Source organism: Onychostoma macrolepis, chromosome 15 (assembly GCF_012432095.1).
Source record: "Onychostoma macrolepis isolate SWU-2019 chromosome 15, ASM1243209v1, whole genome shotgun sequence".
NCBI lineage: Eukaryota > Metazoa > Chordata > Actinopteri > Cypriniformes > Cyprinidae > Onychostoma > Onychostoma macrolepis.
The window spans coordinates 29,717,887-29,744,919 of NC_081169.1; the positions used below are offsets into that span (position 1 = coordinate 29,717,887).

At 35.8% G+C, this 27,033-nt stretch overlaps 1 protein-coding gene across 1 annotated transcript; it reads left to right on the top strand.

Annotated features, from left to right (window-relative positions):
• Positions 1-21,648: 21,648 nt before the first annotated feature.
• LOC131520647 (axoneme-associated protein mst101(2)-like) lies at positions 21,649-25,911 on the top strand. The gene is made up of 2 exons (XM_058745051.1): positions 21,649-21,697; positions 23,671-25,911. The coding sequence occupies exon 2, from the start codon at positions 24,763-24,765 to the stop codon at positions 25,783-25,785; it is 1,023 nt and encodes a 340-aa protein (XP_058601034.1). The 5' UTR covers positions 21,649-21,697; positions 23,671-24,762; the 3' UTR covers positions 25,786-25,911.
• Positions 25,912-27,033: the final 1,122 nt, after the last annotated feature.

Here is a 27,033-nt window from a genome sequence, read left to right on the forward strand (position 1 = left end):
GGAAACCATGCATGTTACAAGTAGTTAATAACAGGACTGCAACAAGTAAATGATGGCAGAATTTAGAATAGTTGGTACCCTTGTAAATATGATCAAAGAAGGCTGTGAAAATAAATGTGCGTTGTTAATCCTTTTGATCTTTTATTTAAAAAAAACACAAAAATAAGCTTTCATTGGAGAATAAGAATTTAAAATGTGGGGAAATATTATTATGAAATAAATGTTTTTTTTTCAAATACATGTTGGACACAATTATTGGCACCCCTAGAAATTCTTATGTGTAAAATATCTCTGAAGTATATCGCCATTCATATTCACAATTTTGAGCACTCCAGGGTGATTATGAACATGAAATTATCCAGCCATGGCTTCCTGTTTCACAGAAATATAAATAGGAGGGAAAACAAAGCCCAAATTCCCTTAATCATCCATCACAATGAGAAAAACCAAAGAATATATTTCTGATGTGCAGCAAAAGATAATTGAGCTTCACAAATTAGTGAAATGGCTTTAAGAAAAGAGCTAGAGCAGTGAAAATCAGGACAATAATTAAGAATTTCCAATCAACATAAAATGTTAGGAAACTGTCTGGAAGAGGACGTGTGTCTATATCGTCCTAATGCACGGTGAGAAGGAGAGTTTGAGTGGCTAAAGACTCTCCAAGGACCACAGCTGGAGAATTGCAGAAAATATTTGAGTCTCAGGGTCAGAAAACCTTAAAAAAACAATAGTCAAACAGCACCTACATCAGCACATGTTGTTTGGGAGGGTTTCAAGAGAAATTCTCCTCGCTCATCCAAAACAAACTCCAGCATATTCAGTTATCAGACACGACTGGAACTTCAAATGGGACTGGCTTCTATGGTCAGATGAAACTAAAAAATGAGCTTTTTAGCAGCAAACACTCAAGATGGGTTTGGTGAACACAGGGATAAAAAGTACCCCATGTGTACAATGAAATATACTGCTGTATTTTTGATGTTGTGGGCCTATATTTCTGCTGGAGCTCCTGGACGCCTTGTTTAGACACATGGCATCATGGATTCTATTTATCCAATAGATAAAAAATCAATAAGTGACTGACTCTGTTAGAAATCTTATAACGGGCCATGTTTGGATCTTCCAACTGGACAATAATCCAAACACAAACCTCAAAAACAACACAAAAATGGGTCACTGAGCACAAAACCAAGCGTCTGCTGGCCATTCCAGTCCTCTGACCTGAACCCTGTAGAACATGAGTGAACTGAAGAGAAGAAGCAGCAACATGGAGCTGTGAATCTAAAGGGTCTGGAGTGATTCTGGATGAAGGAATGGTCTCTGATCTCTTGTCAGGTGTCTCTAACCTCATCAGGCATTATAGGAGAACATTTAGAGCTGTTAAACTGGCAAATGGAGGTTTCAAAAAGTATTGAATAAAAGGGTGCCGTTAATTATGTCCAATGTGTATTAGAGAATAATGATAATGAAATTTTCATAATGATATTTCCCCCCGTTTTAAATTCTTATTATCCAATGAAAGGTTAGATTTTTGTGAATTTTTAAAATAATAGATCAAAAGGATTAACAATGCAGATTTATTTCCACAGCCTTCTTTGATCATATTTGCCAAGGGTACCAACAATTCTGACCACGTGTGTATATATATATGTATAGAGAGATAGAGTATTTCCAGTTGCTACAGTAACATTTCTAATTTTCTTTTAGTTTAACTTGAAAAATAACAAATCTAAATTAAAATAACAAACTAAAATTAATAAATTACAATGAATAATATTTTTAAAACACACACAGAAATAATACAAATGACAAAAACGCACGAAAAAAATACTAAAACCCTATAACTGAAATTAAAGTGAAAATAGATATAAAAATTAAACAAATTTGATAATAGTATGAATGACCCTTAGAAAAACACTTAAATTATTTTGCATTTTATCCAGTTAAGGCAATGTTTCCTATATATGAATAAAATAATGAATAAATATGATTCTGTCATTGTTTACTCACCCTAATGTCTTTCCACACCTGTATGAATTTTATTGTATGGACATTTTACAAAATATCTTCTTTTTTTCTTCTACAGATGCTATGAAATGCCTTATGTTTTCCTCACACAGACAGAACTCCACCCTCTTAGTCCCCTCCATGCTAATTAAAATTAACGGGTGATTGTCGGGCGCGCCGGGCGATCGTTAATCTCACTGGAAAAACTGCGTCCGACACGCCTGAATTACACTCCGTGCTGAAGAAAATTACAATCCTGCTTCCTCCGCAAGCTAATGAAATATGTATATTAACTTGAAAAAATAGCTGACCTTTGATTCACACATGTTCAATAATGGCTCTGCTAATTATGGACTAATTGCATGTCACCAGACGAGCCAGTCATGATAAGTGTCCGCACCTCGTCATCAGCTCTATAAAACCTTCGTCATAGAACCTCTACTGACTCCAGTATTTATTACTCATGCTTAGTGAGAATTGGGATTGGTTTTTACAGATAAAATCAACAGAATTGCAAAAATAATGACTTGTTTTCAAACTGTTTTCAGTCTTTAAACTGTTCTTGAAGTAAATCTACCAGTAACTTACTACTAGTCGACTCGGCACACATTCACATGTGCTCTACAAACTATTGCAGTTTGTGATCTTGATGGCATGTTTGATTGATCTCCACAGATTTATAGGACTGGAGTTTGAAGTTTGGATGCAACACAGACCAGGAGTAAGTGTTTTATCACACTAGTTGCATGCTAAGGCTATATATTCATTGTTTTGCTATAACAGTGAGTATCTTTTATTGTTTATTCCAATGCAAATGTTGCCTGACAGACTTTTATTGTAAGTACTTTAGTATAAACCATGATATTTTCTAGTTATAACAAACAGAGAAATTAATTGAAATGATTTTCTGTCATAATCAGATGCTGCATATGGAGAGGAGCATTCATTTAATGCAGATATGGATGGATAAATGGATGGACGGATGGGCAGACAGATGGATGGATAGATAGAGGAATGGATGGATAGACTGATGAGTGGATGGATGGATGGATGGATGGACATATAGACAAATGGATGGATACAGTGATGGATGGATGGATGGATGGAGGAATGGATGGATAGACTGATGAGTGGATGGATGGATGGATGGACATATAGACAAATGGATGGATACAGTGATGGATGGATGGATGGATGGATGGATGGAGGAATGGATGGATGGATAGACTGATGGATAGACAGATAGATAGAGGAATGGATGAGTAGACTGATGGGTGGACGGATGGATAGATAGAGTAATGTATGGATGGATAGAGTGATGGATGGATACACAGATGGATGGATGGATGGATAGATAGACGGATGGATGGATGGATGGATGGACTGATTGATAGAGGAATGGATGGATAGACTGATGGATGGACGGATGGACATATAGACAAATGGATGGATACAGTGATGGATGAATGCATAGAGGAATGGATGGATAGACTGATGGATGGACAGATAGATAGATAGAGGAATGGATGGTTAGACTGATGGGTGGGTGGATGGATGGATAGATAGAGGAATGTATGGATAGATAGAGTGATGGATGGATACACGGATGGATGGATGGACTGATTGATAGAGGAATGGATGGATAGACTGATGGGTGGACGGATGGATGGATGGACATATAGACAAATGGATGGATACAGTGATGGATGAATGGATAGAGGAATGGATGGATAGACTGATGGATGGACGGATAGATAGAGGAATGGATGGTTAGACTGATGGGTGGATGGATGGATAGATAGAGGAATGTATGGATAGATAGAGTGATGGATGGATACACGGATGGATGGATGGATGGACTGATTGATAGAGGAATGGATGGATAAACTGATGGATGGATGGATAGATAGAGGAATGGATAGATAGAGTGATGGATGGACAGATGGATGGATACACGGATGGATGGATGGATTGATTGATAGAGGAATGGATGGATGGATGCGTAGATGAATGGATTGATAGAGGGATGGATAGATGATGGGTGGACAGATGGAAGGATAGATGGATGGATAGATAGACGGATGGATGGGCAGATGGATGGATAAATAAAGGGTTGGATGGATAGATAGATGAAGGGACAGATAGATGGATGGATGGTTAGATAGAGAGATGGATGGGTGGATAGATGGATGGATGGAGGGATGGGTGAATGGGCGGCTGGACGGATGATACAGGGATGGAGGAATGGATGGATGGACAGATGGATAGATAAAGGGATGGATGGATAGATGGATGAGTGAATGAATAAAGAGATGGATGGATGATTAGAGGCATGATGGATGGATGGATAGATGAAGTGTAAATGCCATGCCGTTTTGAAGTGTCTATTGCGAGTGAATGGAGAAGAGCAGTGGGGTAATTGCTCTAATTGCATTACCTGTGGTTTAGCGTTGCATTGTATCTATTTTCTGACATTCTTCCTTCCGTTCAACCTGCCTGAGATGGTTTTAATGTGAAATATAAAGCCCTAAATGGAGAGAATAATTTTATGCTGTTGTCACTAACACATCTCCAACACGCCTGATCGAATTTATTTGCATGGATAGAGAAAAGTCCGTATAATTGCCGCTTTTAAAATTCATTTCTGCTGCTCTCTCTCCCACAGGTCTGCCTGTCTTATTCCACTTACTGAGTCACTGACACGAGAGAGAGAGATAAAGCTTTTAAAAAAATCAAAACGGGCCTAACAGCACAAACCGCATGACTGACTGACTAAACGACAGCCACCTGTTCGGCTAACGGCCGTTGAGGGAGAAAAATCAGACTGACATACAAACACTGACTCAGAAAGCAGAAGTGCACTCTGGGGCATGTTTGTGATCTCAGGAAGTGACATCATACATGTTCATGAGCTGCCGTGTCCTCCAAACGTGGTCATCGGGGAGCCTGAAACTCACCTATCAAAGGAGTCTTTATGCAGCTCCAAATAAACAAACTTCATGTTTTATTCAGCATGAGGTTTGAGAAACGTCTAACCGCACTCATCTGCATGAATTATACATGCTACACGCTTAAATTTTACTACATCTACTAGTCTCTTAATGAAAACGCAGCCTGGAAATCACCCTTCAGTATGCGCTGGGTGTCGTCGTTAACTTAACGATGTTTCGAGGGAAGGAAATCGAGAGCGGTCTGAGAGACGGCCTCCATAAAGGGGTCGTAAGGGCTGAAATAACAAATCGCTCCCTAATGGCTCTTTCTGTGGATTTAATTTATCTCTGCCTTTCCTTTTTATCGATACTGACCTGATCATTTCCATCTAATGCGTGTAAGAATCAATCATCCTTCCGCTCTGAAATTATGTAGCTTACAGCTGCACTATAAACCGAATAATTTCCAACATATTATTTCTCATAAATTTTTCATGTCAGTCATTTCTTAAGTCATTTACACGTAGAAGTACAAATTATGACTGTTTTTGTTCCAGGAAACCTTGAAGAACATTATAATTGACTTCTAAGAAGACAGGGAATAAAAAGTGTAGAATAAAACTTTTGAAAAAAGTCAGATTCATTTGTATTTGAATTGCTTTTCACAATAAACATTTTCAGTTTCGTTCCATTACGAGATTTAAATATCGGTTGGTTTTTTTCTCTTAAGAGAGTTAAATATATAGATTTAAATATCTGTCAGTTTTTTTAATAAGTGACTTAAATATATTAGTAAGTTTTGTTCTATTGAAAGATTTAAATACTGGTTGGTTAGTTTTGTTCTATTAAGAGATTTAAATATCGGTTGTTTTTGTTCTGTTGAAAGATTTAAATATTGTTCAGTGTTGTTCTATTAAGAGATTTGAATGTCGTTGTTTTGTTTTTCCATTAGGAAATTTAAATATCGGTTGGTTTTGTTCTGTTAAGAGCTTTAAATGTTTTTGTTTTGTTTTTCATTAAGATATTACATATTGCTTGATTTTGTTAGATTAAGAGATTTTATTGTTTGTTATGTGCTATTCATAAATTGAAATATTGGTTTTGTTCTGCTATTCAAAGATTTAAATATCGGTTGGTGTTGTTCTGTTAAAATATTTTAATTTCTGTTTTTCTGTTACGAAATTTAAATATTGGTTGGTTTTGTTTGATTAAGAGACTTAAATGTCAGTTGTTGTTTTTTGTTAAAAGGTTTAAATATTAGGTTTGTTCTATTAGGAGATTTAAATATTGATCGGTTTTGGTTTGTTCAGAGATTTAAATATTGTTTGTTTTTGTTCTATTGAAAGATTTAAATATTGGTCAATTTTGTTCTATTAAGAAATTTGAATGTCATCTTTTTTTCCGTTAAGACATTTACTGTAAATATCAGTTTTGTTCCATGAAGAGATTCAAATGTAAGTCAGTGTTTTTTTCCATTAAGTTTTAAATATCAGTTGGTTTTGTTAGATTAAGAGGTTTTATTGTTTGTTTTGTACTATTCATAAATTTAAATATTGGTTGTTTTCTATATTCAAAAATTGTAATATCGGTTGGTGTTGTTCTTTTAAAAGATTTAGATGTTGGTCTTAAATAATGTATTTAAATATTAATCTCTTGTCCTCATTTGTAAGTCGCTTTGGATAAAAGCATCTGCTAAATGGCTAAATGTAAATGTCTTTTCTTTTCTTTTTTTCTGGTTAGAAATGTGAACATTGATTGGTTTCGTTTTATTAAGAGATTTGAATATTGATTGATTTTGTTCTAAGCAAAAGTTAGCCAAAATGGTTTTCGCGGTTGTCGCATGTGAAAAGGTCTTACACTCAGACACACGCCTGAGTGTTTAAAAGTAATGAAGGGATTTCGATTTCGGAAATGAGATAATTATAGTTCGGATGTGGATGGCGGGGTGCATTAGAGGAAGTAATGGAAGATGTTTGAAAAAGAGTTTTTCAATGGGATTTCAGAGTAAGAGTTTTAAAACGAGTCTGTGTGAGCTGTCAGATCTGTCAGGACTCTCCTCCTCTGCATGACAAGGTGCTGTTAGGGGTCCCAAAAACATTACATGAATGATTCATGATGCACTTATAAAGAGACCTGTCAAACCCAAAACCAAAGCACCAGATCTGACAGAGAAATGAACCGAAATGCAATGAAACTATGAGCTGTAAATGTGCAGGAACACAACATGATCGTTATATCTATGATAAAGTGACTCCAAAAATTATTTGGAATGACATGTTGCATTAGAGTAAGCATAAATGACGTGCCATTCATTGTGCATCTTTCTTTACAAACACCGTTTACAAGCAAAACATCGGACAGACTGAAGCTTCTTGGGTTGTAAATGCTAAAACAACAGATCAAGACTTGAGAACTTGAGAACTGACTTCATACATCTGCTAAAAATCACTTAAAGTTGATTAAAAGACATTGAGACTTCAAACATGATGAAGAAAAGTGAGATTAATGAAGAGACACTTGATTAAATGATTGATGTTCTTTTAAATCTCACTGTATGTTCAAGAATGAATTAGCTATGTCATACAGTTCTGTAGGCTGTGCCGCTGTATTTAAACGCATATGAAGTAAATATATAATTAGACATGGACGCTGTAATTACGAGTCTCCTGCAGCTGCATACAGGTGGGAGTCACTCTAAATAATCCTGGATGTGTTTTCATTCACAAACAGGCCTGGAAAATACCGCTTTGTTAACTGTGTGAAAAATAATTACTGTCACCATAATTAAACAAAAATGATAATTCATGCGACTTAAACTCTACAATATTGTGTGAAAAGATCTCATATCGTGATGATCTTTTGAGATAAATGATTATGTTGACTATGGAAACATGCTGGAATTTTTTAATGCTCAAAATTCTATTATAAAAATATTTTTGGAGGTGTCAGATATTGAGTCATTTCTTAAAGGATTTAGAAGTTTGGTAACATTTACTTTCCTACTAGTTTAACAAAGTGCAATGCGTTTGTTACAGTATTAAGTGCTAAAGTTAATAAAAGATAAAACTGCATTCGATTTTAATAATCTATAAGTAAATGTTGAAAGATTAATAAAGGTTTTAGAAGTATTTTCATTGTTCATGTCTACTAACGTTACAAAACTAAAAACTACACACACAAATCTCTATTTTACTACTAATTCATTACTATTTCAGTCTTTCAACTTCAAAATGTTGAAATAAATTTCATTAAACTTGTATTTTTTTGCAATTATTTGTGAAATGTACTAGCAATTTCTGAGTGAAAGTTGTATCAAAGTAAATCCTATTTTTATTATTTTATTTTATTTTATTTTATTTTATTTTTTTATTTTTTATTTTTTTTGGCCAATTGAATTGAAATCTGAATATTGTCTTTTGTTTTCCACAGAAGAAAGTCAGTCACACAGATTTGGAACAACACCATGGTGAGTACATTATGATTTAATTGATTTAACAGAATATTTAATTGTACGTGTCAGAGCGATGATGAAAAATGATTAAGACTAAATAGAGTTTTTCCATGTTCATGTTCAGGCTCCGCATTTGTGTTTGTCGCCCAGCTTCTCATCTTATGTCTGTTATTTATTGGAACAGATCATTAATATATAAATGAGTGTGCAAATGAACTTCTAATGTGACAGAAGCCTCAGAAGCCTGATTATTTGAGGATTTATAGGTGAGCGTCTGGGGATTTGAAAATGAGAGGACATGATCAAAAAGACACCAAAGTGCGCGCATGTGTGTGTGTGTGTGTGTGATGAGGTTTTGGCTCCTGCAGTGAGTATCTTGAGGGCGAGTGTTTCACTCAAACAAGCCTGTGTTCTCTGTAATCTAAACCCGTCCGTCTGTCTGTCTGTCTGTCTGTCTGTGATGGTTCATCTCTAATCTCTTATTCTATTGGATGACTAAACGAGTCTGAACTCAAACCGCTGTGACAATTTTCACAGTCTGTGTCAGAGATGCTGCTGCTGCTTCTATTCCTGTCTGAGATTCACAAACATCTTTATATGATTTACACAGAGAGGGGCGAGATGCAAAAATTATTTTTTTATATATTTATACATGTAAATTGTCTTCTTTCTCACTGAAGTATCATAGAAAAGAGGTGCTAAAGCTTCAAATGTTGTTCATCAGTAAATATTATATTAGCTGATTTATTTTCTGTTCGTGTTATGAGATTATTATTATTATTATTTTATTTATTTATTTATTGTTTGTTTGTTTGTTTGTTTGAATTCTTCTGGCAATAACCATTAATAAAAAAAATGTAAATTAAAATGTTTAAATATTAAAAACAACTTTCAGTGCATTTCATACATTTACATAAATTACTTGAGTATTTTTTGTTGTTAAATTGATTGATTGCTACTTTTGTGGTGGCATTTTTCATAATTTATTTACTTTTGTACTGTTTTATATATTTTCTGCATGCATTTATTTATTTTAGTTGTATTTTTATTGTATTTATTTATTTTGTTTTTGCAGAAGGTGCTTCTTTCTTAAAAAAAAATATTAAAAAGAGGTGTTGAAGTTTCAAATATTATTTATCAGAAAAGTAAATATTATATTAATATATTTTTTATTCATGTTATACGAGTTTTTGTTGTTGTTGTTGTTGTTGTTAAATATTTTGTTTTTAATTGTTATCTTCTATAACCATTAAATGAAAACTATTCAATAAAAAACTACTTTCAGTGCATTACTTCCATATATTTACATAGGTATTTACTTAATTAGTTTTATTATTTTTTTAGACTTAAATTTATTTTCTGTTTATGTTATATGTTTTTTTATATGCATATTGTTGCAATAACCATTAATAAAAAATAAAAAATAAAAATACATCCATACATTTAATTAAATTAGTTGTTACTTAAATGTTCTTATTTCTACTTAAGTAGTTGTAGTTTTAAGTTGTAGTTTCATTGATGTTTTACTTGTTATTTGTAGTCATTATTTCATTTATTTTGCTCAATTTCTCATTGCACGCAGCTGAATTGCAAACACTCTTGAATACAAAGTGCAGCTTTTGTCATGCCAGTGCAGCGCAGTAAACAGAAATTGAGAGTGAAACAATGACAGGCTGAGAGAGACAGAAAAAGCAAAGCAAATGTGTGAATCGGAGGTGCTGACAGAGACGTTTCTATCAGTTTGTTATTGTACCTTCCTTCCTCGCAGTGTTTTAACTGCTTCATTCTGATGCCTTTTGACAGAGCTGAAGGTTTGTGCAGAAACAAATACACTAAACGACATCATTTCCTGAATAAATAACCTTGAAACATATTTTGATTGTAATTTAATGAAGAAATGATTCATATTTGGGTAACATAAACAGTCTAACAGAAGATTCCAACATGAAAAGAGTAATTTCTGACTGAATATAAATGCCTCCTCTCTGTAGGTTGGTGAGATCGGAGCTCTGGAGACGGATGGGTGAGCGGCTCAGATCAGAGTCCAGAGGAAGCTGCTGTTATCCGATGAGAGTTGAGCCGCTCAGAAGCTCAGAGACCACATGTGTTTGACTCACCCTCAGGCTCTCGTACAGAACAACAGAAACCAGAGGTGAGAATATTCCAGAACCAGCTGTTTCTGTGTTAACGGTCATCAGCCGATGCCACTGACGGACCCTGAACTTTGACCCTCTTGCTCTGGAATAATGCCCAAGCGAACACAAATATGTTAAAAATAAAGGTTCTTTATTGGCATCAAAAACCTTTACCATCCATGGAACCTTTTCATTCCACAAAAGGTTTACTTTAAAGTGGAAAAACGTATTCAAATGTTCTTCACACGGTTCACTGAATGGTTCTTTGGGGAAACAAAACCTTTCTTTTTAAAAGTGTATTTGTGAACATTCGACATGTCCGGTTTTTAAAATGTTTCAAAAAATAAATATTTTTAACAATAATATAATATATACATATTTTTAATTAATAAACAACTTCTAATGTATCTATACATTTATTTACATTTATTACATAAATTTAAGTTTGTATTTCTTAAATTAATATATTGCTACTTTCAAAGTTCTACTTTTTATTGTAGACATTTTTATTTTAGTTATTACTTGGTTTTTGTATACTGATTTATTTTGCAGGAGGAATTTTAAATGTTGTTCAACAACAAAGTAAATATTATATGAATTAATTTATACACACACACACACACACAAACACAGACACACACATATATATATATATATATATATGTATATTTAAATATATATATTTAAATAAATAAAACAATGTATCTTTTCCATTAACAATCTATTCAACAAGTAGCAGCATAGCGAGACAAAATGTCACATGTTGTTTTGTCACATTCTCGTGCACACGAGTGAACTGAGGAACCAGAGTGAACTGCAACATGTGGCATATATATATATATTATAATTATCAAATTCAGTTAAGAATTTAACTGAATTTGAATTGAATATGAATTGAAGTTTTAAAGGAAGTAAAATTAAAATGAAATGCATGTAACTACAATAATTGTGTGTTGTGTGTGTGTGTGTGTGTGTGTACTGTATACACACACACAGAAAATAAATAGATTCTGTTTTCAATCTTTTTTTTTTGTATTTTCAGTTTTCATTTTAACTAGTAATTTTGTTGTGTGGTTTTGTTTTTGTTTGTGTTTTCAGATTTTTTGTTTATTTAATTTTTGGTTTGTTTGTTTGTTTGTTTTGAATTTTTTTAGATGTCTATAGTTTTTATTAATGTTTATTTATTTAGTTTTAATTTAATTAGTTTTTCAACTAAAACTAAATGAAAATGAGAAATGTTGACTTGGCAATCAGCTGAAATAAGTTGTGTTTTTGTTTTATTTCTGTTAACATTAATTTATTTCAATTAATACAATTTTTATAGCTTTAGTTTTACTATAATAACCAATAATTTCCGTTTTGACTAATTTTAAAGTTAAAGTTTTAGAAATGTTTTGTGTATTTTGTCATTTTTATTCGTTTTTTTATGTCTATATAGTTTTTATTAATTTTATTTCAGTTTTAGTTTTAGTTATATTAGTAGTTTTTGCTTTGTTTCACCTTTGCAGGTCACTTTGGTTCAAACTAGCATCTGCTAAATGCATAAATGTAAATGTACTTCACGTTAAACTAAACGGAAATAAGTCATTTTTAATTTGGTAACTAAAGCTGGAAAAAAATTTTTTAAATTGTATTAAGTTTTTTCTTTTTCATTTTATTTCACTTAACGTTTATTTTATTTTAAGTCATGAAAATGTTTTTTATGGTTTTAGTTGAATGATAATAACCCTGGCACAACAGTAGATGTGAATTTGGGCTGTTTGTCTAAACAATCAAATTCAACATTATTTTCACAATGCACATCGTTTCAACGCAGCTTCACAGAAAATCATGATGCCGATGTTTCTAATATCTCAGTATTTTCATGCCTATAGCTGCGTTTAGCAGATTAGATTTAAACGATAATATAGTTGACATTTTGCAACGGTAGTAGCAGATGTGAGAAAGTTTGAGAAACATATGAAGAGTTTATTTGCAAAAGCAGATAACTCCGTTTTTATAAATTTTCTAAAATCATGTTTTTTAGCATTATTTTTTTAGTTATTATTACTATTTAATCAAAACGACCCAACTTAAGTTTGATTGATATTAACTGGAATGCAGGATAATAAAAAAAACATGATTTTTGAAACTTTTTAATGAGTTATCTGTTTTTGCAAATGAGCTCTTCATATTTTGGCCATTTTTTCAGTTTGGTGAAGCTTGTGGTGAATCAGAAATCACTTTGCTGACCCGAGAGATCATTTCTCATTACTGTCAAAGCAGCACATGATCTGCTCAGATCCAGATTCCCTCACGCGTCTGACATCACTGTACGTCTGAATCTAAATCTAATTCAATTAAATATTTTAAATAAAAATTTTTTAAAATCATATATTTGTATAATGTTTTTAAGTGATTGAGTGCAACTTTTGAATGTTTTTTTTTTTTTTTTAACTAATGTTTTGAGAACGCTATTAAAGACCAAGTAATTCTGAATGAATGTTTTTATTAATGTTACTGGTGGAACATTTGTTCCTAATGCCAGAACAGTCTGAGAACATTTACTGTTACAGATGCAATAAGTCATATTTCGTTTCTGGTACTCTTGGACTTTATACTGACACCTGTTGGTGTGGATGAAACATCACGCAAAAACAAACATTTTCAATTAAAGATGCAAAAAAAGTCAATATGCATCTGTGAACCATGATTAAAAGTGTGCAGTAATATAAAGATTTTGTACTGTAAGAACATGATCTGAACACTATGAAGGGGAATCACTCATGTGGAATAAAACAGCTTTTTAGCACTGCTTTTAAACCAGTTTGGCAAAAGTACATATTTTTTACAAATAAAAAATGTATTCATAAATGTGCAAGTGACATGAGTAGCAATTATCTTTGTGTGCTGCAGGTTTGCGGTCAGGACTGATGGAGTAGCCACTGTTCTGTCTATGGAGATAGAAATATCGCAAAACATAACATTCAGATCTGTAATTTCAGAGTTACACTAACAGAAAAATGATGTTGAACGTTGAGAGTTGCAGTAAACAACACACACTGGCTTCATTTACACACACAGCAGGAGTCTGATTATTGCTTTACATGACACGGAAAACATCTTCAATCCTGCTTATGTGCTACTTGCCATTATTTTCATTATTTGCTAACAAATGTTGTGTATTTTTACCACCATACTGTTGTTTTATTCACTTGTTCCCCTAAGCAGAGCACAATGTGTGATTCAAAAGCAGTGAATTTGATTTTTGCTGCTGTTTTGTTGTTTGCAAGTGCAAGCTGTTCAGTGCTTCAGAAATGAGTCTAAAATGCTCTATTCTGATGGTTATAATTAAAGGCATGATGTCCATGTTATATAAAGCTTTAAGCAAGAACTCCTGAGCTCCAGAAGAGCAAGAACTCAACCAAATAAGAACATTCAGAGAACGTTAGCAGAACATTCCCAAAACCGAAAGGGAACGTTCTGTTACATAAAGAATGATTTCCTGGCTCAGCAACAGAAAATGTTAGAATGACAGCTGTCTGGAAACGTTCTCCTAACGTTCCCTAATTGTTCCTGTTTGCTTATTTTAATGGGAAACAAATAAGAACATTCTGAGAACGTTAGGAGAATGTTCTGTTACATAAAGAAAACTTTCCTGCCTAACCAGCAGAGAATTTTAGAAGGTCTGTTGTCTGGAAACATTCCCCTAACATTTGCATATGGTTCCCCTAAGGTTATTTTTATGGAAACCAAATAAGAACATTCTGAGAATGTTAGCAGAACATTCTCCAAACCTAACGAGAATGTGCTATTATGTTAAGTATACTTTCTTGGCTCACCAACAGAGAATGTAAGAACGTCTGTTGTCTGGGAACGTTCCCGTAATGTTCCCATGACGCTGCAGAGCTCTGAGCACCAGAATGGCCAGGCACAGGAACAGTTTCTTCCCTCAGGCAATCCATCTCATGAACACTTGAACACTTAACAATGAACATGAAACACACAACACTATTATACATTTATTTACTTAACACACATACTTATTACATTTCAAATTTGCACCTAACATACCTGTACATACTAAATTGTCTATTTTTTATATTGTGTTTGTGCTATTTTGCACAGTGTCTATTTTGTATATTATTATCTTTATTATCTGTCTTGTCACTGTCATTCTGTCGCACTGTGGAGCTTCTGTCACCAAAACAAATTCCTTGGACTTGAAACTTAGCCAGATGTTAGAGCTCAATTTGGGGAGAACCTGACAAAAACTCACACCAATCGGCCAATAGGGGAGCGCTACAGCGAACAAAAAAGTGAAATCACTCATATATCTCCTAGACTGTTTGTCGTAGACTCAAAATTCTTTTGGAATCCTTGGGTCAAGATGAACAAAAGCCAAGAAAGATTCAGATTCGCCCTACGAGGTCCAGTTTTCCCGCCATTTTGAAGTAAATTCAAAACCTACTTTTGTTAGGGTTTCTAGTCCTAGGTTTTTGCCCGATCACTCACCGTTGCATAGCCAAAACATTTGTAAGGGGAGGGGACATTTTTACTAAAATGGCTATAACTCATGAACGGAATGAGATATTTTCACCAAACTCGGTACGCATGTGTAAGAGCTCAATCTTTGGTCAAAAAAAAAAATGTAAAAAAAATTGCACAGCTATGCCACTTGGTGGCGCTATAAGATGGAAAAAAATTAAAAATGACTAACTTCACAACGTTGGTCCGATCGACTTGAAAATTGGTATGCACTGTCTTTGTCCAAAGTGGCACACGAGTCTATGAGGACATTTGCGTATCTGAAAATAAATGGCCGCCATTGGCCAAAGAATTTTAAGCACCTATTTGACAAGGTTAACGGAGGTCGATCAGAACGAAACTCAGTGGGCATTTTCAACTCGTGGCCCTAAAGGTCTGTAAGAATTTTGAAAGAAATCGGGCACTAGTTGGCGCTAAGGAGTTATTTTTGTGTTTTTTTTTTTCACTCAATCTCGATCAAATCACTGCAGCGCAATTCTCTGGACTCTCTAGATCAATAATAGACCCAAATATTCTGTCCTCTGCATGTGTGTGTGTCGAGCATGCATATACAGATAGCCAAACATTGCAAGGAGATGACTGATCAGCTTCAATGACCACTCAGATGATTGAGTAAATTTTCTCTTTACTTTTGCTTGAGTGCAATCATGTAGTTCAATCTCCGTTACATTCTTTTGTGAAACTGCAAAATAAATACAATGCTTACTTAAATAAAACAAACAAAATACAGTAACACATGAATTATACAATGTTTACATTTACATTGAACTGCAGTAACGTTAGTTATACTGATCTATGAATGTAAATATAATGCATGTGAAACGCTAGCATGCTTCCAACATTTATAACTCTCAACAAAATACAAACAAAGTATAAAAATGACCGAATATAAACGATAGACTTACAAGCAAAGCTTCTTAGGGGTTTTACACAACAGAAGGAAGAAGCTGCGAGATGGCTGCTGTGCTTTGCGTGCTTTTAGGCTATGAAGCATAACAAAAAAAGTTGTGTCAATCTGGATTTTAACTCAACCTATGTCAAACAGTGCCCTCCAGTGGACAGGAAGTAGTAATGTTAGACATGGCATAATACTCCCCGTCTGGTATTAAGTATAATACCACTTTTAACATCTTTTCATCATCTTTCGTACTTTCGAAGATTGAGGTGGCTGATGGGCTGGGAGCAAGCTGAGGAAACAGAGAGGCTTTAACACTTGGCTGTGCAGTTAATATCTCCTTGAGGTAGAGCTTAGTGGGACGTGGGCTAAAGCAGGATGGACGCCCATCTTCTAGAATGTTTGTGTGGTAAACACTCACAGTTGAGGGCTTGTGAGCAGCACCAAGACAGACTTCGCCGACCACAACCCATCCAGTCTTTGAGCATAGGGAGCATTTTGTGGCCCACTGTGTTGCTCTCTTACCTTATTATCACGTCCAAGAAGGAGAAGTATTTGAGCATTTGGATCTAGAGGAGAGATGAGCAATAGATTTGAGATGTGGGTGGTGTTTTGCTGCTTCGGGAGTGGGTGACCTGTCCTCAGGAATGCAGTTGCACTCAATGAGCGTAGGGAGTCGGACTGACAGACTGCCATCTAGAGGGTGTGCGATGAAGTCCCTAGCTCGCCTCCCAGACATTTCTGTGACCCCAGCACACGTGCACAGGGTGTAGGGAAATTCTGTACTCTTGAGATTGAAGAGGTCGAAGAACCTAGACCTGGCAAGTGAACGATTACTTTGATCGTCAAGTATAGCATAGACGTTCAGTGATTTGTCTGGCTCTCCCTTGGGGTGAACTTTGATGAGACAGATTTTTGAACAAGATCGTGAACTATTAGTACCTCCACAGACCTCTGTGCATTTAGAGTTAATGGAAGGGTTTGAACTTTCCTTCTCCCCGCCATGCTCTGCGTTGGGTACTTTTAGCATCCATAGAGGTGGTCCAGGATGAAGGGCTGTGACATGTTTGTTGCTGCCACACTCTGTGCACTGTATGCTTACATCACAGTCTTTGGCCACATGGTCGCTCGAAGAACAACATCTGAAACGGAGATTATGCTCCTTCAAAAACGCTTTCCGTTCCTCATTACTCTTAGCTCTGAAGGCTCTGCATCGTTTGAGGGGATGGGGTTTTTTGTGAATGGGGCACTGTCTGTTGATATCTGGTTTACGATTCAGTGAATCGGTAGAGCTGGTTGTTTGTGCAATCTCAGTTTTGTGAGTAGAGATGAAGCTTTTCAGTGGTCCGCCTCTTTTCACTGAAACTTCTGGCTTTACAGGGGCAGTCGAAGATAAGTGAAACGTGAAACTTGGGTCGTTGCGTATGTAGGCTTTCCTGCATACAAAATCCGCGAAAAATGAGAATGGAGGAAATGGTACCTGGAACTGAAGCTTGTATTGAGACCCTTGGGACATCCACTTCTCTTGGAGGTTAGGAGGAAGCTTGTTGACAATAGGTGCCACACCCCGCGCTGTGTCTAGAAAAGAGAGCCCAGGTAAGAAGCCTCCAGTCTTTGCTGACTCCACCTCCTTGAGAAGATCTGCAAGTTCTTAACTTTTGGGGTTCTTTGTTGCTGATTTTAGGGAAACAGTCCAGCTTATCAAAAAGTGTTCTCTCAATTATTTCCACACTCCCGAAGCTTCCTTCTAGACGGGACCATGCCATTCTACAGCCAGCTGCTGGATCGGCAACATGAACCGCTCTTACTCTCTTAACTTGTTCTGAAGACTTTGGTCCTAACCACCTTATCAGAAGATCAAGCTCCTCGCTAGGGGTGAGCAATAGTCCTTCTAGAGCATTAATAATTGATGACTTCCATGCCAAGTAATTTTCCGGGCAATCGTCAAACTTACTAAGCCCTGAGTTAACAAGCTCACGACGCACAAGGTATCTAGCTATTTCACTCATACCTATGTGGTCTGAAGAGGATGGCTGTTGTGTTGTACTGCTGAGGTAGGGAGTCTGAGGTTTGTTAGATTTCTCTGAAACAGGAACTTGTCCATATGCTTGGTTACGAGAGAACGATATGTATGGCAGGTTAACAGGAGTGTGCTGGGGAAATGATAGCGGTGTGCTGGGAATTCTAGGCTGACTTACTTGGTATGGTTTGGGAGTAGACATGCAGGTCAATCTGCCAGCATCTTATGGAACATGGCTTGTGGCAGTCGTGGTGGGCAGTGCAGGCATTGTCATGAACTGTTCTTGATCATGGGAGTAAAGCTCTGCTTTAACAGGAGGAAGACAGTGAAAACTTGATCCAGAAAGACTATCCACATAGTCCTTTGTGCGTCTCCTGTGTATTTGCTGTGGCGTCAATTGCCATATAAATTTCTCCTGACTCTATCTCTGCTGTGGCTGCTTCCAGAATGTCGGCCTCTCTTGCTGTTGCTGCAACCTCCTTTTTATGCTGTAGAGATAACAGTTCAGATTCCAGTTTAGCCTTTTCTAGCAGTACCTCAGCCTCTCTCTCGACAAAGGTTGTACGTGATCTCACTGCTTCCGCTTTAGCCCGCGCTCTGGTAGCTGCCATGCTTGCTGTGGATGATCTTGAGCTCTTGGAAGATGCAGATATCACTGACCTGGCTTCCAGTCGACTGAGTGAGACGTTCGATGTCTGTGGCTGCTCCTCAGCTTTCTCTTTAACTTCCATCTTGAATCAGTTGTGATGGCTGAAATAACTGGATAGCTGTTCTTCTTGTAAGTGCTGTGTTCTACCCGTCGTGATGTTGCTTTTTCACTATTCTGTCCTCTGCATGCGTGTCGAGCATGCATATACAGATAGCCAAACATTGCAAGGAGATGACTGATCAGCTTCAATGACCACTCAGATGATTGAGTAAATTTTCTCTTTACTTTTGCTTGAGTGCAATCATGTAGTTCAATCTCCGTTACATTCTTTTGTGAAACTGCAAAATAAATACAATGCTTACTTAAATAAAACAAACAAAATACAGTAACACATTAATTATTCAATGTTTACATTTACATTGAAATGCAGTAACGTTAGTTATACTGATCTATGAATGTAAATATAATGCATGTGAAAGGCTAGCATGCTTCCAACATTTATAACTCTTAACAAAATATAAACAAAGTATAAAAATTACCGAATATAAACGATAGACTTACAAGCAAAGCTTCTTAGGGGTTTTACACAACAGAAGGAAGAAAAGATGAAAGAAACACGCAATCTCTCTGCTGCGAGATGGCCGCTGTGCTTTGCGTGCTTTTAGGCTATGAAGCATAACAAAAAAAGTTGTCAAACTGGATTTTAACTCAACCTATGTCAAACAGTGCCCTCCAGTGGACAGGAAGAAGTAATGTTAGACATGGCATAATACCAAAAGCCTATAAAACCTAAACGAAAACTCAAAACTTTACGAAACTTCATGAAAACTTTTTCACTATATCTTCATAGCATATCTCATTCTGAACAACTTTGCCTCTAGGATCACTGCTGTCAATCAAACTGTTATTTAAGTATTTGAGGTTTTTTTTGTTTTTTTAAACTACTTTTGTGAAGTAGTCCTAGGTTTTAAACTCAAAACCAATAAAATCACTGCAGTACAATTCTCTAGACTCTCTAGGTCAATAATTATCAAAAAAATGCTGAACATTTGCATTTGGACAGCTACAACAGGGCCATTTCATAATATGGTCTTAATATAGTGTCAAAACCCTATAATTCCTAAAAGAAAGCTGAAAACGTCATGAAAGGTGAGTATGTGTGTCATATGATTGTAGAGAAGCATGCAAAATGCAAAATTTAAGGGGATCAGACATAAGTTTCCTCTATAACGGTTAAAAAGGTGAAAAACAGTACATTAAAATGGCCAAATCCCTGGAATTGCCATTTTAGCCACTAGATGGCAGCAGAAGACCATTAATTGGCTCATTCTGCTCACAAATATAGCTCTATTTACAGGTCTGCCATTTGTATTCATGTCTATAAATTATAAAGTCACTATGATAACATTCATTATCACATTTTGTCAGACTTTGCCACTTCATTTACTTGGAGAATCATTTGCAATTATGACACATTATGATTACAGTGAAACCTGAACATTGCATTATAAAGAGAAGACTTGCAGTAAGCATTTTGTTACCTATCATTTACATTAAATCTCTATATCTTCAACAAAATGTGTTTGCATGTGTAAGTATGCTTTGTATTAAGTATTATACTTAAGCCCTTTCATTTCAGGTTGAGTATGTGTGTGTAGCAAGATTCTTCATCATAGATGTGTTGTAATGTCAGTCCAAAATTTCAGGTTGGCCTAGACTATAACAGCTTAGATGCAATAAAGGCCTTAAAGTGCTTGAACCCAGGTAATCGCTGCTTGCAGCTATATTTATTATTATTATTATTATTATTGTTTATCTATAAAGCTTCTATTTTCAGAATGCTTCTATTTCAGAATTTTTATTTGAGAAAAATCTAACTAGTTCATGAATATTTAAGTGCTTGTGAATATTTAGGGATTTCTTTATTTAGGGCACAGTCAACTTTCAGTTTGATGCCTACCCTGCCCACCTACATGATGTCACACCAATGAAGGCATCCCATTTTAATTATGTGGTCTTACATAGGGCTCAGCAAAAAAAAGTTTTTGTTTTCACTTTTAAGTGAGAAAATAAATTCTGTATAGTTATACTGTCCCATTTGACGTTACGTCGCAATCACCCTTAAAGAGTTACTCCACCCCAAAAAGAAAATTTTGTCATTAATCACTTACCCCCATGTCGTTCCAAACTCGTAAAAGCTTCGTTTGTCTTAGGAACACATTTTAAGATATTTTGGATGAAAACCGGGAGGCTTGTGACTGTCCCATTGACTGCCAAATAATTTTCACTGTCTTGGCCCAGAAAAGTATGAAAGACGTCATCAGAATATTCCATCTGCCATCAGTAGTTCAACCGTAATGTTATGAAGCTACAAGAATACTTTCTGTATGCAAAATAACAAAAATAACGAATTTATTCAACAATTCATCTCCACTGCGTAAGCGTAGCGCCATTTAGGTTAATCCCCGCTGGACGCAGACTGCTTTATTTTTGTTATTTTGTGTACAAAAAGTATTCTCGTAGCTTCATAACGTTACGTCTTTCATACTTTTCTGGGCCAAGACAGTGAAAATTGTTTGGCAGTCAATGGGACAGTCACAAGCCTCCCGGTTTTCATCCAAAACATCTTAAATTGTGTTCCGAAGATGAACAAAGCTTTTACGGGTTTGGAACGACATGAGGGTAAGTGATTAATGACAAAATTTTAATTTTGGGGTGGAGTAACCCTTTAATTTGGGGGGGAGTTGGGGGGGGAGGAATAAAGAAAGTTTGCTCAATGGTAAATAAATAAATAAAATTTAAACCTTATTGTGAACCTTAACCATTAAAATCACAGCACCTTAAATTATATCAGCTAAGCTTAGTGAAAATCACCTTTCTTTCAGCCTAGTAATTGTAAATACATGTTACGTATAAAGCTCTGAGAACACACCTACATTTTTTTAAAGCCATTTAAGAACAATAATGCTCCACCCTACAGTTACGTGATTCCAGATCTACCAGATGATTGTCATAAAACCTCTTGAGCAATACCAATAACATAAGTTCCGGAGGAATATGACTATTTTGACCTAGTTGAAAAGGTGAGTTTTACACTGTTTCACCGAGTTTATTAGCAATCTATTAAACAAATACATAGTTGTTACATCAAATTGGCTGTCAATTTAATGTTTTAATTTAATGTTTATTATAATGAAAGTAACGTAAAGGTTATCTACCACTCTATCAGCTCTTTCACACCCAGCATTCTGGATTCTAATGCAGAGGAACCAGTGAATGTGGATGAGCAGTGTAACCATTTTAATTGTGGTTATAGAACCTCTTGTAAATGTAAGGTTGACATTCTCATTCATGTTATTCTAAAAATCAGATTTTAGTTATTGTGCCTACTAATTGCATATGGCTTAATGTTGACATTGCTGTTTTTGGGTTGCCTTTTTACAAATTTATTGTAAATAAATGGGGCTGCTATTCAGTCTGGTCGTTTATGCTAATTATGTGTAACTGTTTCGTAGAATAGTATTGATAAAATTATGTTGTTTTCAGGGGCGTAAATTTCATCTGACAGTAGGGGGGGGACAATAAACGTAAAATTTCTCAAGAGCAATTTTTGAAGGGGACACAAATAATACAGCCAAAATTGTACTTGTAAGGATAGATATGTGTACACAGCATGCACATAGCATGGAGACCGTGTTTAAATATGAGTTCATGGTTCACCACGCGGTCATATCGGGCCGAACGGTTTTGGTCAGGTATGGTTCCAGTTGTTTTTGCACGTGAGCCTGGTACGGCGCGGCACGATTACAAACCGTTCTCGGCCCGGAATTCTCGGCTGAGCCGTGATGGTAGAGTGCGTGTGCATGACGTCGCCACTCAGGATCTGTCACTTGTCTGTTGCCTGGCTGCTAGTTTCTCCGTAGCTTGCTAAGCGCGCTATTTTGAGCAATGTAAACACAAATTAGTAATAAAATCTGAAGAAATTTCTGATCATCCTCCATAACGCGGTGGTTATTTACACCTCATATCATATGTAAACACTTGTGTTACCACGGCAACGACTGACGCATTCCACAGAGATCCGTTATCAGCCCCGCAGTGGAAAACGAAACCGTATCCGTGCTGACTGGCCCGGATCGGCACGGAACGGAACGGTTAAGCAAAGAGAACTGTTCGGCCCGATAGTGGAAAAGCGGCTGTACAGCACGGTTCAGCACGGTTGTCTAACCCTGCCGAGAATTCCGGGCCGAGAACGGTTTGTAATCGTGCCGCGCCGTACCAGGCTCACGTGGAAAAACAACTGGAACCGTACCTGACCGTTCTTAGAACCGTTCGGCCCGATAGTGGAAAAGCGGCTTATAATTATTATTTTCGTCTGAAACCTAGTATGTCTCTTTCGCATTAATTCAACCGCATTAAACCCACTGATCTGCCACTTGACATCATATTGAACGAAACCCAACACATAGGTCTACAATATTAGCCTACTATCAGTTCACACACAGGCTTATCGCCGTGTTAGTTGTAGTGGGTGACAAGCTACAGTATTAAGCCTGTTAACCTTATAATCGGTCATAGAAAATACATCAGATGTCATAATTATTTTGTCATGACTAATTTATTAATGATCCAGCATCATCTGTATTAAAGATAAAGAATCATTTCACGCGATGTTTAAAGAGAATAAAACAGCCTTGACAGCCTACTTACACATAACTAACTTGCTCTCTCTCACCGGACTTGTGTGTGTATCGGTAAAGGAGGAAAGCAGGCAGTGGACCAAACCACTGTGAGGAAAGGGAGGGGGGGAATCTAAACATTTCTGAACTTAAAGCGTTTTTTTTTTTTGCGTTTATTTTGTTTTACTAATCACACAATTATTTTAAGTATATGTCCATTATATTATTTTCAATACACAGAGTCGCTTGTAATGATATTTTTAGGGGGGACAAGCCTCAGATAGGGGGGGTCTTGTCCCCCCCGGGATTTACGCCTATGGTTGTTTTGTTGTTTTAATAATGATTTATTTTTTGTTTTTTGCACTTGCTCCACACAGGATTCACAACTAAATACTGCATTATAATGGAATCATCCAAAGAACTTTGTTTTGTCACATGGAACATTGGTGGGAAAAAAAACATAAAACCGATCACTGAAGGTCTGTCTAAAAACACTGAGGTGGATATAGTCTTCTTGCAAGAGACAAAAATTGGGCCCAAAAACATCAATATTTTAGAAACTCTTCAAGGCTGGCAACGTTTCTTCACAGTCTATGTTTCTCGAAGTGCAGGAGTGGCCATCCTGATAAAAGGTGGTGTAAATTTTCATTATATTTCTCATGATGAAGATTCCAGTGGAAACTACCTTGTACTCTTCTGTCATCTTTATGGTGAGCTGTTCACTCTTGTTAATGTGTACAATCACAAAGCTGACAAAAATGTGCTAAAAAGACTGCAGGATTACTTGAGGGAAACTGCTGAGGGAGTACTTGTGGTTGGAGGTGATTTCAATGTAGTTGTCAACCTTATTATTGATCGAAAATCTGAAGCAAAACAAGCTAAACATACAGCAGAATGGGACACATTTAAAAAATTCACTTCCTCTCTAAATCTTATGGATACTTGGGCATACTATAAACCGAAATCTGAGGGATTCACTTTCTCTAGAAACAGATGTCAATCTAGAATAGACATGTTTCTCTTGTCTGAAGACAATTTGGATAGAATAAAAGATATCCATGTCGATAAAAAAAATCAGGATCATTCTCCTTTATCAATAATTCTCAAAATAAAAGAAAAACCGAGCAATAAAGTGTCAGATGTTGCTTTACATTTAAATAAAAACGAATTAAGTGTTGAACCAGACAGAAGAGCAGGAAAGATCAATGGAGCTGAAATACTGAGCGTGATCAAGTCTTTGACTGACTCTGGGCACGAACGACCTGATGGTGAAAGTGTACAAACTTACAAGAACAACTGCTGTCCGTTAACAGAGCATTTAAAATTAGATTTTAATGACTGGATGAAAAAAAGACAGTTTCCTAAAAAATTCAATTCATGTATAACCACATCAGATGGTAAAAAACATTTCAATGTGAAATATTTGATTTTCACTATGATTCTGGCCAAACGCCTCAAATTGCTACTGAATGCATCCTCGAAGAAAAAAGAAGAAGAAGAAGAAGGAAACTCAGAGCAGGAAGAAGAAGAAGAAGAAGAAGAAGAAGAAGAAGAAGAAGAAGGAAACTCAGTGCAAGAAGAAGAAGAAGAAGAAGAAGAAGAAGGAAACTCAGAGCAAGAAGAAGAAGGAAACTCAGAGCAAGAAGAAGAAGAAGAAGAAGAAGGAAACTCAGAGCAAGAAGAAGAAGAAGGAAACTCAGAGCAGGAAGAAGAAGAAGAAGAAGAAGAAGAAGAAGAAGAAGGAGGAAACTCAGAGCAAGAAGAAGAAGAAGGAAACTCAGAGCAAGAAGAAGAAGAAGAAGAAGAAGAAGAAGAAGGAAACTCAGAGCAAGAAGAAGAAGAAGAAGAAAACTCAGTGCAAGAAGAAGAAGAAGAAGAAGAAGAAGAAGGAAACTCAGAGCAAGAAGAAGAAGAAGAAGAAGAAAACTCAGTGCAAGAAGAAGAAGGAGGAAACTCAGAGCAAGAAGAAGAAGAAGAAGGAAACTCAGTGCAAGAAGAAGAAGAAGAAGAAGAAGGAAACTCAGTGCAAGAAGAAGAAGAAGGAGGAAACTCAGAGCAAGAAGAAGAAGAAGAAGAAGAAGAAGAAGGAAACTCAGAGCAAGAAGAAGAAGAAGAAGGAGGAAACTCAGAGCAAGAAGAAGAAGAAGAAGGAAACTCAGAGCAAGAAGAAGAAGAAGAAGGAAACTCAGAGCAAGAAGAAGAAGAAGAAGAAGAAGGAAACTCAGAGCAAGAAGAAGAAGAAGAAGGAAACTCAGAGCAAGAAGAAGAAGAAGAAGGAGAAGAAGAAGAAGAAGGAAACTCAGAGCAAGAAGAAGAAGAAGAAGGAGGAAACTCAGAGCAAGAAGAAGAAGAAGAAGGAAACTCAGAGCAAGAAGAAGAAGAAGAAGGAAACTCAGAGCAAGAAGAAGAAGAAGAAGGAAACTCAGAGCAAGAAGAAGAAGAAGAAGGAAACTCAGAGCAAGAAGAAGAAAAAGATAACGTTTACTTTCTGACATTCACATTAAAACAACAGGAAATAAAATGGACTTTCTTAGAAAACATCTTAAACTCACTGTTTAAAAATTGTCTAAGCAAATCTCAAAAAGAGTCTCAAACTAAATCTCAAAAAGAGTCTCCAAAAATGAATATCACCCTTTTTAAAGATTTTGTTCATGGGGGTGTAGTTTCAACACAGGAGATCAGTGTTTTAGAGATTATTCTCCCCAAAGCCAGCAATTCTTCTGATGACTTCAGAGTGTTACAAGATGGTTGTCCACTCACTAGGTCCATTCTCAGTTTGGTCCTGAAATATCTGGAGCTTCAAATAAATGATAATAAAGGCTACAAATCTCATGTCTGCCACTTTAGAAAAGTTGTAGTTATAGAGAAAGACTCTCAAAGTTCTCTTGATGGCTTGCATAGTCTATGTGAGTGCTTCCAAATAGACTCTGGGATTGAACTTAAAAAACTATACCAGAGACCATGAACCAAAGAGGAACAAACAGGGAAACAAACTTTTTGTTTTAACATTTTTTTGGTTATGGAAGTATGTTTATGTATTGTAAAAAGAAAAAAAGTATTTTTTTTTTCATCTTGAAAGTGTTCAATTAAAAGAGCCAATAAACAAAACTTTAGTTTAGTGAATAGTGCATTAATAAAGTGTCACTGAAATCTTAAACATTTAAATGTTCATAATGTTACTGCCCACGGAACTTTTATATTGACCAGGTATAATGTTGTGAACTATTTTATAATAATTGTTGTGTGCTTCCTTTGCAGAATCATTCACTGTGATTTTCAGCATAATGAAAATATTTTTGACAATGAAGACTTACTTAAAATATAGAAACAAGAATAATTTTAGTCTTCCATTTTGTTATGAAAACACTATACACATTTATAATTTCAGTATTATAATATAACAACAGGAAATTTATATGTTACAATTAGGTAAAATATTGTTTGCACAGAATATATTTTCATAAAATACATTGTCACAAAAAATTGACATTTTTATCACACTATTTCAACATATTCACTGTGGTGTGGAAAAAAAGCAGCATTCTTCCACATGTTGGAAGGAGTTTATCTACTTTATGTGTCAGTTTAGCTGTTTTATCTACTACCTTAGTTTCACTCTGACAAGACAAAAATAATCTCTGACTCAAAAGAAAAAATATTGTTGAGGTACCATTTAAGTGGGGGAAAAATTCCTTTCAGATTTGCTTGTGTATTTTGTACATTGTTTACACTCCTGTTAT

Excerpts from the sequence above, each read along its gene's own strand:
- LOC131520647 (XM_058745051.1), top strand. The coding sequence starts at position 24,763 with ATGCATCCTCGAAGAAAAAAGAAGAAGAAGAAGAAGGAAACTCAGAGC.